This window comes from Cervus canadensis, chromosome 28 (genome assembly GCF_019320065.1).
Source record: "Cervus canadensis isolate Bull #8, Minnesota chromosome 28, ASM1932006v1, whole genome shotgun sequence".
Lineage (NCBI taxonomy): Eukaryota > Metazoa > Chordata > Mammalia > Artiodactyla > Cervidae > Cervus > Cervus canadensis.
In genome coordinates, this window is record NC_057413.1 from 35012149 (window position 1) to 35032867 (window position 20719).

General features: G+C 39.4%; 1 protein-coding gene across 4 annotated transcripts in view; it reads right to left on the bottom strand.

Annotated features, from left to right (window-relative positions):
- The window catches only part of BEND6 (BEN domain containing 6), a 60743-nt gene that overhangs the window by 6412 nt on the left and 33612 nt on the right, over positions 1–20719 (bottom strand). For 3 of the 4 annotated variants that reach the window (XM_043450414.1, XM_043450416.1, XM_043450415.1), the window contains exons 4-6: positions 16381–16601; positions 14705–14897; positions 12561–12697 (exon numbers count right to left, since the gene is read on the bottom strand). In XM_043450414.1, the coding sequence (XP_043306349.1) occupies positions 12570–12697; positions 14705–14897; positions 16381–16601 (542 nt within the window). In that variant the 3' untranslated portion in view covers positions 12561–12569. The remainder of the gene's footprint in view (positions 1–12560; positions 12698–14704; positions 14898–16380; positions 16602–20719) is intronic. The other variant, XR_006266133.1, reaches the window with a different exon arrangement.

Sequence of the window (20719 nt, forward strand, 5' to 3'; positions counted from 1 at the left end):
AAATTTTAATTTTTAAACCTATTATTATTCTTTCTACATTTATTCCTTTGTTTGCTTTTTCCTACTGTTCTTTCCCCCTTGCAGTTAATCTTTAATGTATATAAATCTTCTTTATCTACCTCTATTTAACTTTGAATATCTATTCTTTGTTTTTTTTTTCCTTTACTTTCCTCTCAACATATTTGCTAGTTTTGTTTTCTTTGCTTTAATCCTCAACTGGCACCTTGCTCTAGTTTTGTTTTCCAGTTTGTGCTTTAGTTAGTTTTGTTCCTAACTGGTAGATATAATTTTTGGCTTCCTCTGTTCGCCAGGTCAATCTAGTGCACTTTACTTTTCTTGGACTGTTCTGATTTCGCTTATGGGTGTATATGTATAGGTGTATATTCCATTATTTTAATTATTTTGCCTGATTTTGTAACAGCCATTTGTCTGGGGTTCATCTTTGATTGCTCACTTTTGGGTATTTGTTTTAATCTCACTTAATGCCATAACAAACCACTTCTGGAATCTTCATTCCTGACCAGGGATCAAACCCTGAGCCTTTGGAATGAGGGCACTTACCCCAAGACCTCAGACTACCAGAGAATTAATCCTAGGGATTATCAAATAGTGAGAACTCCCACAAAGGAAATCACTTGAATACAAGACCCAGCATCACCCAGCCACATGTAGCACCCTGTGCAGGATGCCTCATCCAAACAACAAACAAAACAAAAATACAAACCCAATCATCAGCAGACAGGAGTACCACCTCACTCAGCCTTGCCCATCAGAGGAAAAACAACAACAAAAACAACAAACCAGCACAAATCTCACCCTATATGAAGTTTACACAAACCACTGCACCAACATTAGGAGGGCAGAAACCAAAAGAAAGAAAGTATTCAACCTTGAAGCCTGGGAAAAGGAGACCTCAAACACAATAAGTTTAAGAAAAGTAATGAAATGGCAGAGAAATACTGCACAAATGAATAAACAAACCAGAAACACAGAAGCCAAAATAAATGAAGAGGAAATAGGCAAACTACCTGAAAAAAAATTCAGAATAATGATAGTAAAGATGATCAAAAACCTTGAAAACAGAATGGAGAAAATGCAAGAATCAATTAACAAAGACCTAGAAGAAGTAAAGAATAAACATACAGAGACAAACAATACAATTACTGAAATTAAAAATACTGCAGAAGGAATCAATAGCAGAATATCTGAAGCAGAAGAATGAATTGGTGAGCTGGAAGATAAAATGGTAGAAATAAGTTCTGAAGAAGAGAATAAAGTATGAATGAATGAAAATGAAAAGAACTGAGGATAGTCTCAGAGACCTCTGGGACAATGTCAAATGCACCAACATTCGAATTATAGGGGTCTGAGAAGAAGAAGATAAAAAGAAAAGGTATGAGAAAATTTTTGGAGAGATTATAGGTGAAAATATCCCCAACATGGAAAAGGAAATAATCAAGTCCAAGAGGTACAAAGAGTCCCATACAGGATAAACCCAAGGAGAAACATGCCAAGACACGTAATAATCCAACTAACAAAGATTAAACACAAGTAAAGAATATTAAAAGCAGCAAGAGAAAAGAAACAAGTAACATACAAGGGAAACCCAATACTTTTAACAGCTGATCTTTCAGCAGAAACTCTGCAGGCGAGAAGGGAATGGCAGGATATATTTTAAGTACTGAAAGGGAAAAATCTACAACCAAGATTACTGTACCCAGCAAGGACCTCATTCAAAATTGATGGATAAATCAAAAGCTTGTCAGACAAGCAAAAGTTAAGAGAATTTAGTACCACCAAACCAGCTTTACAACAAATGTTAAAGGGACTTACAGAGTCAAGAAATACAAGAGAAGAAAAGATCTACAATATCAAACCCCAAACAGTTAAGAAACTGGCAATAGGAACATATATATCAATAATTACTTTAAATGTAAACGGATTAAATGCTCCAACCAAAAGCAGACTGGCTGAATGTATACAAAAACAAGACACACATATATGCTGTCTACAAGAAACCCACTTCAGACCTAAAGACACATATAGACTGAAAGTGAGAGTCTGGATGGAAAAATATATTCTAGATATTCAGATGGAAAAATAGTCTAGATGGAAAAATATATTCCATGCAGATGGAAAGCAAAAGAGAGCTGGAGTAGCAATCTTCATATCAGACAAAATAGACTTTAAAATAAAGAATATTATAAGTGATAAGGACACTACATAATGATCAAGGGATCAATCCAAGAGGAAGACATAACAATTGTAAATATCTATGCAGCCAACATAAGAGCACCTCAATACATAAGACAAACACTAACAGACATAAAAGGAGAAATTGACAGTAACACAATAATAGTAGGAGACTTGAACACCCCACTCACACCAATGGACAGATCATCGAAACAGAAAATTAATAAGGAAACACAACTCTTAACTGAAACATTAGATGAGATGGATCTCATTGATATCTTCAGGACATTCCATCCAAATGCAGAAGAATACATCTTCTCAAGTGCACATGGAACATTCTCCAGGATAGACCACATCTTGGGTCACAAATCAAACCTCAGTAAATTTAAGAAAACTGAAATCATATCAAGGATCTTTTCTGACCTCAATGCTATGAGACTAGATATCAAATACAAGAGAAAAACTGTAAAAAGCACATACACGTGGCAATTAAACAATATGTTTCTAAGTAACCAACAGGTTACTGAAGAAATCAAAAGGGAATCAAAAAATTTCTAGAAACAAATGACAATGAAAACACGACAACTCAAAACCTATGGGATGCAGCAAAAGCAGTTCTAAGAAGGAAGTTTATAGCAATACAATCTTACCTCAAGAAACAAGAAAAACACAGGATAGACAACCTAACTTTACACCTAAAACAATTGGAAAAAGAAGAGCAAAACCCCCCAAAATTAGCAGAAGGAAAGAAATCATAAAAATCAGAGCAGAAATAACTGAAAAAGAAATGAAAGAAACAATAGTAAAGCTTAATAAAACTAAAAGCTGGTTCTTTGAGAAGATACACAAAGTTGACAAACCTTTAGCCAGACTCATCAAGGAAAAAAGAAGAATCAAATCAACATAATAAGAAATGAAAAAGGAGAGGTTACAACAGACAAAGCAGAAATACAAAGGATTATAAGAGACTATTATGAACAACTATATAGCAATAAAATGGATAACCTGGAAGAAACGGAGAGATTCTTAGAAAAGTTCAATCTTCCAAGGCTGAACTGGGAAGAAATAAAAATTATGAACAACCAAATTATAAGCACTGAAATTGAAGCTGTGATCAAAAATCTCCCAAAAAACAAAAGCCCAGGACCAGATGGCTTCACAGGAGAATTCTATCAAAGATTTAGAGAACAGCTAATGCCTATCCTTCTAAAACTCTTTCAAAAAATCTCAGAGGAAGGAACACTTCCAAACTCATTCTATGAGGCCACCATCACCCAGATACCAAAACCAGACAAACACAACACAAAAAAAGAAAACTACAGGCCAATATCACTGATGAACATAGATGCAAAAATCCTCAAAGAAATTTTAGCAAACAGAATTGAACAATACATTAAAAAGCTCATACACCATGATCAAGTTGTGTTTATTCCAGGGATGCAGGTTCTTCAATATATGCAAATCAATGTGATACACCATATTAACAAATTGAAAGATAAAAACCATATGGTAATCTCAATAGATGCAGAAAAAACCTTTGACAAAATTGCACCCATTTATGATGAAAACTTCAAAAAATGGGCACAGAAGGAACCAACCTCAACGTCATAGAGGCCATATATGATAAGCCTACAGCAAACATTATTCTCAATGGTGAAAAACTGAAAGCATTCTCCCTAAGATCAGGAACAGGACAAGGGTGTTCAGTTTCACCACTATTATTCAACATAGTTCTGGAAGTCCTAGCTACAGCAATCAGAGAACAAAAAGAAATAAAAGGAATCCAGATTGGAAAGAAGTAAAGCTCTCCTTGTTTGCAGATGACTTGATACTGTAAATAGAAAACCATAAAGATACTATCAGAAAATTACTAGAGCTAATCAGTGAATTTAGCAAAGTCACAGGATACAAAATCAACACACAGAAATCACTTGCATTTCTATATACTAACAATGAAAAATCAGAAAGAGAAATCAAGGAATCAATTCCATTCACCATTGTAACAAAAAGAATAAAATATCTAGCAATAAACTTACCTAAGGAGAAAAAAGAAGTGTACACAGAAAATTTTAAGACACTGATGAAAGAAATCAAAGATGACATAAACAAATGGAGAGATGTTCCATGTTCCTGGGTAGGAAGAATAAATATTGTGAAAATGACTATGCTACAAAACACAATCTACAGATTCAATGTGATCCCTATCAAATTACCAATGGCAGTTTTCACAGAACTAGAACAAAAAATTTCAAAATTCATGTGGAAACACAAAAGACCCCAAATAGCTAAAGCAGTCTTGAGAAAGAAGAATGGAGCTGGAGGAATCAGCCTTCCTGACTTCAGATTATACTACAAAGCTATAGTCACCAAGACAGGATGGTACTGGCACAAAAACAGAAATATAGCCCAATGGAACAAGATAGAAAGCCCAGAAATAAACCCATGCACCTATGGGTACCTTATTTTTGACAAAGGAGGCAAGAATATACAATGGGGCAAAGACAGTCTCTTCAATAAATAGTGCTGAGAAAACTGGAGAGCTACATGCAAAAGAATGAAATTAGAACACTTCCTAATACCATACACAAAGATAAACTCAAAATGGATTAAAGACCGTTAATGTAAGACCAGAAACTATAAAACCCTTAGAGGAAAACATAGGCAGAACACTCGATGACATAAAGTAAGATCCTCTATGACCCACCTCCTAGAGTAATGGAAATAAAAACAAAAGTAAACAAGTAGGACCTGATTAAACTTAAAAGCTTTTTCACAGCCTAGGAAACTAAGCAAGGTGAAAAGACAACCCTCAGAATGGGAGAAAATAATAGCAAATGAAACAACTAGCAAAGGATTAATTTCCAAAATATACAAGCAGCTCATACAACTAAATACCTGAAAAACAAACAACCCAATCAAAAAGTGGGGAAAAGACCTAAATAGACATTTCTCCAAAGAAGACAGACAGATGGCTAACAAATACATGAAAAGATGCTCAACATCCCTCATTATTAGAGAATTGCAAATCAAAACTACAATGAGATATCACCTCACACTGATCAGAATGGTCATCATCAGAAGTCTACAAACAATAAATGCTGGAGTGGGTGTGGAGAAAAGGGAACACTCTTGCACTGTAGGTGGGAATGTAAATTGATACAGCCACTATGGAAGATGGCATGGAGATCCCTTAAAAATCTAGGAATAAAACTACCATATGACTCAACAATCCCTCTCCTAGGCACATACCCTGAAGAAACCAAAATTGAAAAAGACACACGTATCCCATTGTACATTGCAGCACTATATACAATAGCTAGAACACGAATGCAACCTAGATGTCCATTTACAGATGAATGGATAAAGAAGTTGTGGTACATATACACAATGGAATATTACTCAGCCATATAAAGGAATGCATTTGAGTCAATTCTAATGAGGTGGATGAACCTAGAGCCTATTATACAGAGTGAAGTGAGTCAGAAAGATAAAGATATATATCGTATACTAACACACATATACGGAATCTAGAAAAATGGCACTGAAGAATTTATTTGCAGGGCAGCAGTGGAGAAACAGACATAGAGAATAGACTTACGGACATGGGGAGGGGAGGAGAGGATGAGATGTATGGAGAGAGTAGCATGGAAACTTACATCATCATATGTAAAATAAAAACCCATGGGAATTTGCTGCATGGCTCAGGAAACTCAAACAGGGGCTCTGTATCACCCTAGAGGGCTTAGTTGGGGAGGGACATGGGAGGGAGGTTCAGAAGGGAGGGGGTATATTGTACACCTATGGGTTATTCATGTCGAAGTTTGACAGAAAACAACAAAATTCTGTAAAGTAATTATCCTTCAATTAAAAAATAAATAAGCTAAAATACAAACAAACAAAAAATATAGTAATGTATAACATGGAACAGTAGATTGAAATTAAAGGTAATAATGTAGATATACTAACTCACAAGTGGGAGTGGTTTTACATGTTTTTAAGAAAAGTTGTAGTTCAACCAGGAAAAAAAAAAAAAAAAAGATCTTAATGACCTGGATAACCACGATGATGTGGTTACTCACCTAGAGCCAGACATCCTGGAGTGTGAAGTCAAATGGGCCTTAGGAAGCATTACTAGGAATAAAGCTAGAGGAGGTGATGGAATTCCAGCTATTTCAAATCCTAGAAGATGATGCTGTAAAGTGCTGCCCTCAATATGACAGCAAATTTGGAAAGCTCAATAATGGTCACAGGACTAGAAAAGATCAGTTTTCATTCCAATCGCAAAAAAGGGCAATGCTCCTTTTTAGAATTTTCCATCTAGGGTACGATTGCATTCATTTTACATATTAGTAAGGTTATGTTCAAAATCCTTCAAGCTAGGCTTCAGGAGTATGTGAACCAAGAACTTCTAGATGTCCAAGTTGGTTTTTGAAGAGGCAGAGGAACTAGAGATCAAATTTTCAACATTCATTGGGTCACAGAATGGAATCGTTGGATCACAGTAGAATTCCAGGAAATCTGGAATCTATTTCTGCTTCATTGACTACACTAAAGCCTTTCACTGTGTCAATCACAACAAACTGGGAAATTCTTAAAGAGATGGGAATACCAGAACATCTTATCTGCCCCCTGAGAAACCTGTATGCGGGTCAAGAAGCAACAGTTAATGGGACATGGAACAAAATTGGGAAAAAAGTATGAGAAGGCTGTGTATTGTCATCCTGCTTATTTAACTTCTTTGCAGTGTACATCATATAAAGTGCCAGGCTGGACGAATTATAAGATTGCCAGGAATCAAGATTGCCTGGAGTCAAGATTGCCAGGAGATATATCAACAACCTCAGATATGCAAATGATATAATGGCAGAAAGTGAAGAGGAACTAAAGAGTATGACTTGTCTGGGAAACTATCTCTCCTTCAAATGTCAAAGAGAACCTTGATGGGTGGAATATTTTGATTTAGGTTTCTCTTTTTATCAGTTTGACTATATCGTGCCACTCCTTTCTGGCCTGCATAGTTTCTGTTGAAAAGTTGGCTGACAATGTAATGGAAGTTCCCTTGAATACAACTAGATAGGTTGCTTACATTTCCATCCAAATTTTGGATAAGTGGACTTATGTAGGAGACATGCTGTGGGTACCAGTAGGGCACTCCCCTTGTATGCTATCAGGGCACCCCATGCAGGCTGAGTGGGCCTTCCTGTTGTGGTGGAGCATGCTGTGGGCATGCTGGTATATGGGACTCTCCCTTGTCCAGTTGGCTGCCAGGCCCTGCCTCCTCCAGAAGCTACTAGTTTGCTGGTGGAAGGGGCCACATCCAGGCACAGCTGGCTGCCAGGCCTGCAGAGCCCTGGGATTTGTGCTGAGCCACTGGTGGGCAAGGCAGGATCCTGGTGAGCTGGCTGCAGGCTGAGGGTGATCCAGGGCAGGTCCTGTGGGGCCCAGGGGGTCCTGAGGCTTGTGCCAGCCCACTGGTGTGAGGTGTGGTCTTGGCACACTGGCTGTGAGTCCAGGGCTCCCAGTGCTGGTTCTGGCCTTGGGGGTACCAGTGCTTCTGCCAACCTGCTAGAGGGTGTGGCCAGGTCCCTGCTCGGCCTGAGGGGTCCCGAGACTAGTGGTGACCGGCTGGTGGGTGGGTAAGTCCTGGAGCTCATAGGCTAGAGAGGACTCCAAAATGGTGCTTGCCAGCCCCAGTGTCCTTGTGGTAGAATGAGCTCCCAGCAGTGGCTGCCACCAGTGTCTGTGTCTCTAGGGAAGTCCCCGTTGCTTCCTGCTGGTCTAGGAGGCTGTCCAAGGGCAGCAAGTGAGCCTAACCCAGGCTTCTTTCAGATTGTTGCTTCTGAACTGGGACTTAAAGTGTGTGAGATTCTGCGCGTGCCCTGTTTGAGTGGGGTCTCTATTTCCTACAGGCCCCTAACTCTCCTGAATGCATGCTGCACCTTCAAAGCCAGATGTTCTGGGGGCTTGTCTTCCTGGTGCCAGGACCCCCACAGCTGGGAAGCCTGATATGGGTCTTGGACCCTTCACTCCTTGGGGAGAAGCTCTGCGATTGTGACTGTCCTCCTGTTCGTTGGTCACTTACTTGGGTCTTGACGATACCATGTCTCCACCCCTCCTACCCTTCTTGTTGTGGTTCCTTCTTCATATCTTTAGTTGTAGAAGATCTTTTCTGCTAGTCTTCAGGTCATTCCGATTGATAGGTGGTCTGCAAACAGGTTTAATCTTGGTGTGCCCCTGGGAGGAGATATGCTCAGGGTCTTCCTACTCTACCATCCTGGTGACCAGCAAATCATTTACTTCAGGATTTCTCAGCCTTGGGCTTCCCTGATAGCTTAGTTGGTAAAGAATCTGCCTGCAGTGCAGGAGACCCTGGTTCGACTCCTGGGTTGGGAAGATCCCTTGGAGAAGGGATACTGGAGAATACCCACTCCAGTATTCTTGGGCTTCCTTTGTGGCTCAGCTGGGAATGAATTTGCCTGCAATGGGACAGACCTGGGTTTGATCCCTGGGTTGGGAAGATCCCCTGGAGAAGGCGAAGGCTACCCACTCCAGTATTCTGGACTATACAGTCCATGGGGTTGCAAAGAGTCAGACATGACTGAGCAACTTTCACTTTCACTTTTACAACTTTGGCAGAATTGACAGTTGGACTTGGTAGTTCTTTGTTGTGGGGGCTGTCCTGTATATTGTTGGATGTATAGCAGCATCCCTGGCTCCTCTCTAACCCAAATGCCTCCAAGACATTTTCAAATATCCCCTTTCAGGGGCAGGGGACAAAATCCCTCCCATCTTGTTTGAGCACTGCTGTATTAGATCACCTTTAAGTGACATGCACATGTAATATTATGGTAGAGATTATATACACTTCAGCAGCTGTGGACATTTCAGAAGGCTGTTTGACCACAGCAGAATGTTACAGAGGTGATAGTCTAATATTCTGTAATCCTTATAGATAAAATTTTCTATAGCTCTTGTAAGAAAAAAGCAAAACAATGGAGAAAGGTCAGAAAGATGGGCAACATGAAGCTCTAGGCAGTGAGACCTGCAGGCTAGTCACAGAAGTGAGAGGGGGTGGACTCAAAGTGGCAGGATGGGCTTAGCTCTTATTCTCACAAAGACGACTCTGAGCTGGGAAATGGTTGTCCTCTCAAATCCAAGTCGGGGGCCACTGGGAACTCAGTCCTGCATGGGGGGGCACAGTCTACCAGAGCCCCGGTAGGCCGGCTGGGTTTCCTGGATATATTGGAATTCATAGAAATCTACATGGTTTTGTAGTATCTACTGCTTTTACTGCAGTAATGGGAGGACAATGATTTTTCCAAAGAATACTTTTGAAGGCACGGTGAGGATGAGTATGGTTTGCCTGAATAATTGCAGTCACTTTAGGTTCCTACTCGTTAAATGAGCAAGAAGAGAAAAGTGTACCACTGTTCCACCAGGTGGTGCTGTATCTGACTCATTCATCAAGCACGGCTGACTCAGGTCTTCTGTGACCCTGTCTTTCCCAGTGATTGAGCCTATACTTCAAATGAAAGGTATCTCCCAATTAAACAAAAATCCCATTCTACTGTTTATCTCTACTTCTGATTCAAACTATGTGCATTTCTATTTCAAGCATCTTGGCACCCAAGCTCAGGTGCACAAGGCACCAGAGTTTCCTGCGTTCATAACAAAAGATTTCTTCTTCCTTTCAGTTTTAATTAATGTCATCACCAGGTGATTTTATGACTGGCAAGTGCAAGCAAAGCTGATAGAAAAACCTTTTAACTTTAATTTCTTCAATATTCTGCTGTTATCAGATATACATTTCATGCCTACCCTCAGCAGCCTGGGATATAAAACAGGAAGAAGTTAGGATATTAAAATGCTTTGCAGAGCTCTGAGACACAATTATGTGCTCCAAAAGAGAGTCCTATGACTTGGAGGTCTGGTGACATGACCCATAGATGGGGAACTTGGCCATGATACATCTGAGCAGCCTCATGTCTAAAAAGAAGTCCATATATTGAATATCCTGGGATTAACCATAATGAAAAGAATATGAAAAAGAATATATATATGTATATATATATGTGTGTGTGTGTGAATCACTTTGCTCTACAGTAGAAATTAACATTGTAAATCAACTATACTTCAATAAAATAAATTTTTAAAAAACCCAAGAAGTTCCAAGGGCTCTAATTAGCTCTTAACTGGGTGGTTGTGAGATTCACCATCAACTGAAATTTTTAATCCCTGGGGTAGAAAAAGGATACAAGTATCTTTACCTTTTATAAATTCTTCAGGTAGGTCTGCCAGTATGTATGAGCCAGGTGGAAAGAATTTCCATGCAGCTTGTTATAAGATTTTTTTTGGTCACTTTGTTTTGTTATAGGAAGAGAGACTATTGTTGACCCTCAGCAGAGGTAGCCTTAAATGTATAGCAACATAGTAAGGGACCCTCAAGAAGGATGAACTGGTAGTCAGTGATGGATGAGGGAATCACTGTATTACACTCATATCCACGTCTATTTAAAACACAGTCAGAAGAAAAAGACAAATGACGTGGTCTCAAGGTGACGAGTCAGACAGAGAGCAGGCAAAGTGGAAGTCAAAGGTAGAAGTAAAGAAAATGGAAGGAAAACCTGCCCTCACTGGCTTATCATATCAGCTCAGTTCAGTTCAGTTCAGTTGCTCAGTCGTGTCTGACTCTTTGAGACCCCATGAATCGCAGCATGCCAGGCCTCCCTGTCCATCACCAACTCCCAGAGTTTACTCAAACTCATGCCCATTGAGTTGGTGATGCCATCCAGCCATCTCATCCTCTGTTGTCCCCTTCTCCTCCTGCCCCCAATCCCTCCCAGCATCAGGGTCTTTTCCAATGAGTCAACTCTTCACATCAGGTGACCAAAGTATTGGAGTTTCAGCTTCAGTGTCAGTCCTTCCGATGAACACCCAGGACTGATCTTCTTTGGGATGGACTGGTTGGGTCTCCTTGCAGTCCAAGGGACTCTCAAGAGTCTTCTCCAACACCACAGTTCAAAAGCATCAATTTTTCGGCACTCAGCTTTCTTCACAATCCAGCTCTCACATCCATACATGACCATTGGAAAAACCATAGCCTTGACTAGATGGACCTTTGTTGGCAAAGTAATGTCTCTGCTTTTTAATACGCTATCTAGGTTGGTCATAACTTTCTTTCCAAGGAGTAAGCGTCTTTTAATTTCATGGCTGCAATCACCATCTGCAGTGATTTTGGAGCCCCCAAAAAATAAAGTCTGACACTGTTTGCACTGTTTCCCCATCTATTTCCCATGAAGTGATGAGACCAGATGCCATGATCTTAGTTTTCTGAATGTTGAGCTTAAGCCAACTTTTTCACTCTCCTCTTTCACTTTCATCAAGAGGCTTTTTAGTTCCTCTTCACCTTCTGCCATAAGGGTGGTGCCATCATATACCTCTGTTTAAAAGTTATTAAAAGCATAACATGGAGAAAGAAATGGCAACCTACTCCAGTATTCTTGCCTGGAAAATCCCATGGACAAAGGAGCCTGGCAGGCTACAGTCCATGGGGGTCACAAGAAAAAAAAAAAAAAAGCATAACAATGCACATGTATTTTCCATCAAAATAATGAAGAGGAAGAGCGAGGACAGGTGAAAAGGCCAGGACTTTCAGTTAGTAAATCAAACACAATTCCACATCACAGTCTTGCCTAGGGCAAGGCCTGACCATAAAGTGAACTTCCTTTAGAACTCACTAAAAACAAATAGTTCTTCCTTTGAGCATTTTAATACAAATATATTGGTAAAAAATCCTTATCTAACAAATAAAAACACAACAACTGACTGAAAGATTTAAAGACACTGGGAAGCAGGATGGAATGGTAGAGGAGACCCTCAACCAGCGGTTTGTTCTCTGTTCAGCGTTGTAAGTGCACCCCAGTGATGGACCTCAGGGACCTCCGAAGGGTCTGTACCCACGTTGTTCTAGAGAAGCACTTCCTAAATTGTCATGTGTCTTTCCCTTGGCTCCCTTCTAGCTCCACCCATAGTTAAGATGTGAAGAAAAAGAAAACTTCCTCAGTGAAACACACTTGGAAAACACTATACACTATACGCCCTTCTTAGAGATTTCTGCTGCACTTGGGCATGTTTAAAGGGCATCAGAATATTTGAGAGGCTCTGGGAGAGGAGAATCTGTGTAGCTGACCCCGCATTTCCCAAGTTTACATCCCCTTCCCTGTCCTTGCTTCATCCCCAGAAATACGCATCAGCTTCGCACAGCCAACTGGTCTCCTCCAGCAGTGTTTGGGAAAGGCTGTCTCATGGATGCAGGTATTGCATCTTCTTGCCACACTCAAAGGATTACAAAGGTTGACAAGACTTACCAAGAGGATCTACTTAATATCCTGAGAGTTCAGAGTTTTGCTTAAATTTGGCTTCTTGGTACAGTTGTTTAGCTTTTGCCCTATCATTCTCCTGATTGAAACATCGTCTGTGTTGGGAAATAATTGCTTCGTGATTCCTGTAACAACAACAACAAAACACAGAAAAACACTTTATCAGATGGGAGTAGAATCACAAAAACAAAGAACAAACCAGTGGTTACCGATGGGGAGGGGGGAGTAGGGGAGGGGTGATGTTGGGCTGGGGGGATAAGAGGTACAATGATTATGCATAAAGTAAGTGATATGGGCTTCCCTTGTGGCTCAGCTGGTTAAGAATCTGCCTCCGATGCAGGAGATCCTGGTTTGAATCCTGAGTCAGGAAGATCCCCTGGAGAAGGGATAGGCTATCCACTCCAGTGTTCTTGGGCTGCCCTGGTAGCTCAGCTGGTAAAGAATCCACCCGCAATGTGGGAGAGCTGGGTTCGATCCCTGAGTTGGGAAGATCCCCTGGAGAATGGAAAGGCTACTCACTCCAGTATTCTGGCCTAGAAAATTCCATGGACAGTCCATGGGGTCGCAAAGAGTCGGACACGACTGAGCGACTTTCACTCCACCTGGAGAGGGGATAGGCTATCCACTCCAGTATTTTGGCCTGGAGAATACAATCCATGAGGTTGCAAAGAGTCTGAAACGGCTGAGCAACTTTCTCTTTCACGTTCATTGTACAACCTGGGAAATAGAGCCAATATTTTATAATAACTGTAAACAGAGTATAAACATTAAAAACTGTGAAACACTATATTGCATGTGTGTATGCTCAATCACTGAGCCGTGTCCGACTCTTTTTACCCCATGGACTATAGCCGGCCAGGCTCCTCTGTCCATAGGATTCTCCAGGCAAGAATACTGGAGTGGGTAGCCAGTGGGAGATCTTTCCCACCCAGGGACTGAACCCACATCTCCTGTGTTCCCTTGCATTGGCAGGTGGATTCTTTACCACTGAGTCATCTGAAAGCCCCAAAACACTATATTGTACTCCTGTAATTTATGTAATACTATACATCAACTATACTTGAATAAAAATAAGTAAATTAATTAAAAACCCACATTATCAGGACTTTGCATCTTAAGATATGAACTGAGATAAAACACCAAGCACCACGGACATTATAATTTTTGCCCCCATTTTGAAAAAGCAGCCCAAACTCCCATGAGATATTTAAACTATATAGGCAGATTTTCCGAAGCAAAGCAAGAGATAACTAGGTCTATATCATAAACGGAGAACATATGTATGAGTCTTCCTATGGTACCACCCAGCTTTACCCTTATTGCTTGTTCTGAATACCATGTGCCCTTGACCCAAAATGCTGAGAATTTATTTTTACCCATTCCCAGCATCAATTGAAACAAGCAGATTCTGACTATTTTCCAACTAAGAAATGATGTAATATCAGAATACAGAGAGCTGGGATTCAGTGAGTACTTAAAATTGTTACTTGATAACCTAGATTATTATATTTAAGGAAATTAACTTAAAAACTGTCGGTAGGATGGTTACATTAACCTTCGTTTTTCTGAATAAAAGATAAGGGATATTTCTAACCAAAATAAGAAAAAGAATATAAGATATGAAGAGTTACTAAAATTTTGTTGGAGTGAATTTTGAAACTTTACTCTTCTAAAGCTATGAATTGTATGAATTCAAGTTTTTTAGTGATATAGAATTCATTTTTATTTTAATAACCACTTAAAATTTTTTAAACGAATTAATTTTTGGCTGTGCTGGGTTCTTATTGTTCATCGGCTTTCTCTATTCGTGGTGGCGCACATTGTCTTTCTCAGTAGCTGTGGTGCATGGGCTTAGATATTCCTCAACATGTGGGATCTTCCTGGACCAGGGAGGACCTGTGTCCTCTGCATTCTTAACCACTGGACCACCAAGGAAGTCCCATTAACCACGTTTAGTGTAAAGTTGTTCCACAAAATTCACCATGTATCATACATAAGAGGTTTAGGCTATCCTGAGATATCTCTCATAGAAAAATGAATTTGAAGAAAAAAAGGTAAGGAAAGAACAACTAAATGTTAAATGGAAAAATTATTTCAGATTCATGTGACACAATATAATGCAATCATATCACCTATAATTTCTTGAACTTCATTCTGATTCATAGCTGGTTTCACGGCCTTGTCCCGTGAAGTAGAGGATTTTGCCCCCGTCAGGCTGTGTGTGGCCATGTATTCATTTGTGTAAAGCACTTGCATTAAATCATTAATGAACTTCTGAGGCTTGCTCTTGTTGCAACGCGCAATCTGCCATTTTTCAATCTTGAACTAAAAAATTAAAAATAATAATTGAAATAACTGAAAAAGGAAAGGAGTATCCGAAGAAATATATTACTCATTGAATTAATACAGACCAGAAAACAAAATTAACATTCTTTAAGGTGATGCCCATATATTTAATATATATTGATGTATATATCAGGAGTTAGATGTTATTTTTGAGATAAATTCCCAACATTTATGAGGTGTTTGTTCCAGAGTGCATTCAAATTCTTGCCATGTAATCTGGATTTGGTGCTTTAAGGATTATTCCACCCTCAACCTTTCCTACTAAACAGAATAACGGCCCACGGATAACAACCACATCGTCATCCCTGAAACCTGTGAATGTGTCACCTTATATGGGAAAATCAACTTTGCAGGTGTCATTAAAGGACCTTGAGATGGGGAAAGTTGGAGAGTATACTGGGTTATTCAGAAAGGCCCGATCTAATTATGAGGCTTAAAATTTTACCTTTTTTACACTTAAAATTCATGTACTTTATTGCAAGTATGAATATATATTTACATACACACATACATACATAATTTTATGTGTATACATATATACACACACTTAGCAGTGTCTGGTACATAATAAGCACACAATAAGTGTTTAATAATAAATAATAATAAAGAAAATGGCTAACACTTATTGAGGGCTCACGTGAGCCCTTTGAACACAGAAGAGTGGGCAAGAAAGAAGACAGAGGAAGGAGAGGCTCAAGGAGTGAGGGGTCTGCCTGCTCTCACTGGCTTTGAAGTCGGGGGCAGAAGACCTCGGATCAGGGCATGTGGGAGCATCCTTCAGTCTACAGCTAACAAGAAAACAGGGAACTCAGCTGTAGTGCCACGAGAAACTGAATTCCAGAACCCACACGGGCAGGAAACAGAGCCTTCCCCCGAGCCTCTAGAAAGGAAAGAACTAGCCAGCACCTTGAGGTTATAGCCTTTGTGTTTGTAATATTATAAATCACTCAGTTTGTGGGATCTTGTTACACCGCAGGAGGAAACTGAGAGGCAAGTATTCCGAACGCTGGATTGTGAGCAGTGACAGTAATTACTGCCCTTGAAGGCACATTTTCCCAGGCTGATTCTAACAAAACTTGTATTTTTAGCTTCTGTTTCTTGATTAAGAGAAATTGGTGTAGAAGACAAAGAATTGTGTTCAGCCAGCATGTACAGGCTGAAATTCACCTGGTCTCAATAATTCAGTTTTATAACCTTTAATGCATAATTGTCCTTTTCTCACTGGTTTAAGAATTTTCTAGTTTAATAACTTCATCATTGTCCAGCATTTATTTTCTAAACTGGATATTTGCTTCACAGATATTAGATTTATTGTAAAAAAATTGTTTTATGCCATCAGAATATTATGATTGACCTAAAGTTCCATAAAGTGATCTGATAAGACGATGACTATGTTGTTCTGTGATTTTCATTTTGCCTGTAACTGCACCCCAGAGAAAGACGGGACAGTCTCCCCGCTGACCTGTTTCTCATCCGTCTGATGGTCTTCCTCAGCTTTCAGGGAGATGGGTGAACTGGAATTAGAGTTAGAATTACTGCACGTAGAAGCAAAGGAATCCGGCGAGGAGTTATTCGCTGCTCTCCAGAGGGTGGATGCGGATGTGGACAGGGTTCCTCCACCCTTGAGCAGTGCCTCTGCCATCCCGACCAGCTCTTCAAACTGAGTGACGGCCTGCGGTAACACTAAAATGGCAAGAACAAGTGGCACTTTACAGATGCTTGTCATAACAGCATAGACACGTATTTTTTATTATGTGTCTATGCATAGAAGTATATAGAACAAATTGTTAACACTTGCTACCTCCGGAAAATGAACATGGTAAGAACAGTGATTGGAACACATTTACTTTTTATTATTCAGTAATTTAATAATTGCTGAATAATAGTAGATCAGTGTTAAATCATTTGGTTGTTGTATCCAAATATATACGCATTACTTTGTAACTAAAAAAATGTTTTTAGAAGTTGATTCTTTTTCTAATTGCTAATGGTATTATTTGAAAGTGCTTAATCTCTTGTTTGGAGACATAACTGATTGTATCACCTTCCATCAGGCCAGTTTCAGTAACAAGATTAAATAAATCAGTTTCTCACTAAATCTTCTATAATCATAGTGTGTGATTTGCCAGGGAGTCAAATGACATCAAATTATTAAAAATTTATGGCCACAATTCAAACCTATGTGTTCACATATAACAGATGGATTTTGGTAGTCAACTTGAATGTTCTCTTTGTTCCTTTTTTTAAATGGAAACTTACACATTCATAGGTTTCATGTCTCCATGTAAAATGGTCTTCTCTGTTGTTATATCTAGTTTGTTTCCTAAGGACAAATAACATTTTGTTGGAGTTGGAAGACACTTTGAACTCTCTCTAATTCAACTCCTCACTCTGGTTGGGGGTAATGCCTGGTAGAGAGGTGAAAAGACTGAAACTTTTTTGTTCTTTTCTAAGCATATTATTGACCTACATAATCTTTAGAATTATAGATGATTAAAGACCTGAACATCAGACATAGTGATGATATGTCCAAATCAATACATTTAATACTATGTTAATAGAAAAATAATAGAAAAAACCTGCTAAAGGAGAAAATCTTATTCTATATTTTTTCAATTAACATTTGCTAAGCACCTCTCATGTGATAGCCAGTTGCTCTATCAGCAATTATTTATTGAGCACTTAATAATATTAGACATTTAGCTAGCTTTTACTCTGCACCAGGCACTATTTTGGGAACTTCACTGACGTTCATTCATTTACTCCTCATTGCAATTCTCCGAGAAAGGTGTTAATATAATATTATCACTACTCACAATTTATAGATGAGGACAATGAGGCAATGAGAGGTTAAATAACCCATCAGGGTCTACTCAGTGAAAAGAAGAGCCAACGTTCAAATTAGGACTCTGGCAATCCCCTCCTGTAAACTACAATGTTACATTGACTCTCAACATTTGCTCACCACTATTCAGTTCAGTTCAGTTGCTCAGTCATGTCCGACTCTTTGAAACCCCATGAATCGCAGCACGCCAGTCCTCCCTGTCCATCACCAACTCCCGGAGTTTACTCAAACTCATGTCCATCGAGTTGGTGATGCCATCCAGCCATCTTGTCCACTCTCGTCCCCTTCTCCTCCTGCCCCCAATCCCTCCTAGCATCGGGGTCTTTTCCAATGAGTCAACTCTTCGCATGAAGTGCGAGGAATGAAACCAGGAGCAAAACTTGATGTGATCCTAGCCTTTTGGAACTGGGACAGGTGGGGAGCACTCTTTACCTAACAGTGCTGTGTGTAAGCATTTGGCCTGTTCAAAAAGAAATCTGACCGCCAGCCCTAAACCCCACCCACCACCCCCTAGTTCCTGGGAAGTAACCTCTACACCCTTGACTTTCTTCAGCAAAAGCAGCAGTGTCATGGTGAGCCCCTCAGAACACATCTGATTTATGTTTATACTAAGCAGTTTCTCAGGCTGGGAGCAATCATACAGCCTAGTCTTAGGGCAGAAGCTGGCCATGGCCAGAAAGCAGAAACTAGAGTTTGAGTTCAACCCTGTGAGCCGTCAATCAATCAATTATGCACACATAATGAACCTTCAGTTAAAAACTTTGGACGCCCAAGCTCAGAGAGCTTCCTGGGTGAACAATCCTCTGTCTGTATTGTTGTAACACATAACGACTAGGAGGCAATGGATCCTGAGGACAGAAATTTTTCACTTGGAAACTGGTCAGACTCTGCCATATAGGTCTCTTCCAACTTTGGCTAGTTCTAATTTGCATTCTTTCCTTGTAATAAGTGTAACCATGAGTGTCACAGAATTTAATGCCTTTAGCAAATTTCTGAGCCTGAGAGTGGTTTTCAAAAACCCCTAAATTTGCAGTTGGTATCAGGTGTCTTAGCAGACTTGGCCATCTAGAAGACAGTGCACTTTGTGGTTTGGGTAACTCAAGCTGCATGCAAAGAAATGAAAAATTGCAGTTGTTAAGACCACTGAGGAGAGGCAAGCAGCCTCTCCTCTAGGGGAAGGGGTACAGAGGGCTTCTCTGGGGCAGTCAAGAGTTACCGGAGAGCTGCAGGCTGAGCAGGAATTAAATACCTCGAGGTCATCAGGAGCATAGGAAACACAAAAACACAAGTTCTGTATTTAAGGAACTGCAAGAAGGCCAAAGCTAGACTATAATGAGAAAAAGGGAATTCTGAATAAAGTGGGTTTTAGAAAACATTCACTGTTTTTACTAATAATGAAAGTTGTACATGTTCATCAGAATATATCCTTCTTGCCAATCCTATCTCTATATCTTTGTCTGTACTCATGTATTTTCTTTTGTATAATTAGGACTGTGCTACATCCACAGCATTGTATCATGGTTCTTTCTTTTTTTTTCCAATTAAGACCATACATTGAATATTTTACCTATGTTATTAAATCTTGGAAAATATGATCTTTTGAGGTATAACTTGTTTAGCATCAAAGGCAAGATCTTACATGAAGTCTGACCAGGATGTAAGTAGGTATAGGGGGATGAGTTTGACAAAAGGATAAACCCAATTAGCACACACTAATATGTTCATAGAATGCTTCTGTCTGCCCAGAAAGTTGCCTCATGTTCTTTCCAAATTAATTCCTGGACTCACCTCAAAAGCAACCACTAATGTGATTTCTTTACCTGTTCTAGAATTCCATATAAATGGATACAAGTGGTATATTCTCATTTTTTGGGTCCGATTTTTGTTCTGCATAATGTTTTGAGATTCATTCATGTTGTGTCAGTTATTCATTCTTTTTTTTAGGAGGATGAATAATATTTATTTTTTATTGAATTATAGTTTATTTATTTATTTATTGAAGTATAGTTGATTGACTTGAGAGTCCCTTGGACTGCAAGGAGATCAAGACAGTCAATCTTAAAGGAAATCAACCCTGAATATTCAATGGAAGGACTGATGATGAAGATGAATCTCCAATACTTTGGCCACCTTATGTGAAGAGCCAACTCATTGGAAATGATCTTGATGCTGGGAAAGATTGAGGGCAAAAAGAGGAGAGGGCAACAGAGGATAAGATGGTTAGACAGCATCTCCAACTAAATGGGCATGAATTTGAGCAAACTCCAGGAGACAGTGAAGGACAGGGAAGCCTGGCATGCTGCAGTCTATGGGGTCACAAAGAATTGGACACGACTTAGCGACTGAGCAACATCAACAAATAGTTGATTTATTATATTTCAGGTGTATAGCAAAGTGATTCAGTTATACACACACACATATATACATGCACACATATATATTCATTCTTTCCCAGTTAAACATACACTTTAAGGATTTCCTAATATTTCAAGGTATTGACTCCTGTAATTTATTTAAATGCTCCTTTTTTTTCTTTTTGGAAATTTAAGTTGCTTCAATTTTTCTTGATTACAGACAAAATTCTTATGAACCATTTATCACAGACATCTATATATGCATCTCTGATCATATCGATAACTACAAATTCCTGAAAGCATAACAATAGGCTCAGGGGTATAAATGTTTCCAAGACTCAGTCAATATTGCTGAATGGCTCTCCAGAATCTTCCAACTTACATGCCCACTAGCAAGGTACGAAGTCAGCCATGTCACTGCACTATCAACAAGAGATGTTCATTATTAACAACAATCTTCACTATTTTGATAGCTAAAATTTTAGAATAGACCTATGGACATGGGGAGAGGGGAGGAGAGGGTGAGATGTATGGAAAGAGTAACATGGAAACTTACATCACCATATGTAGAATAGATGGCCAACGGGAATTTGCTGCATGGC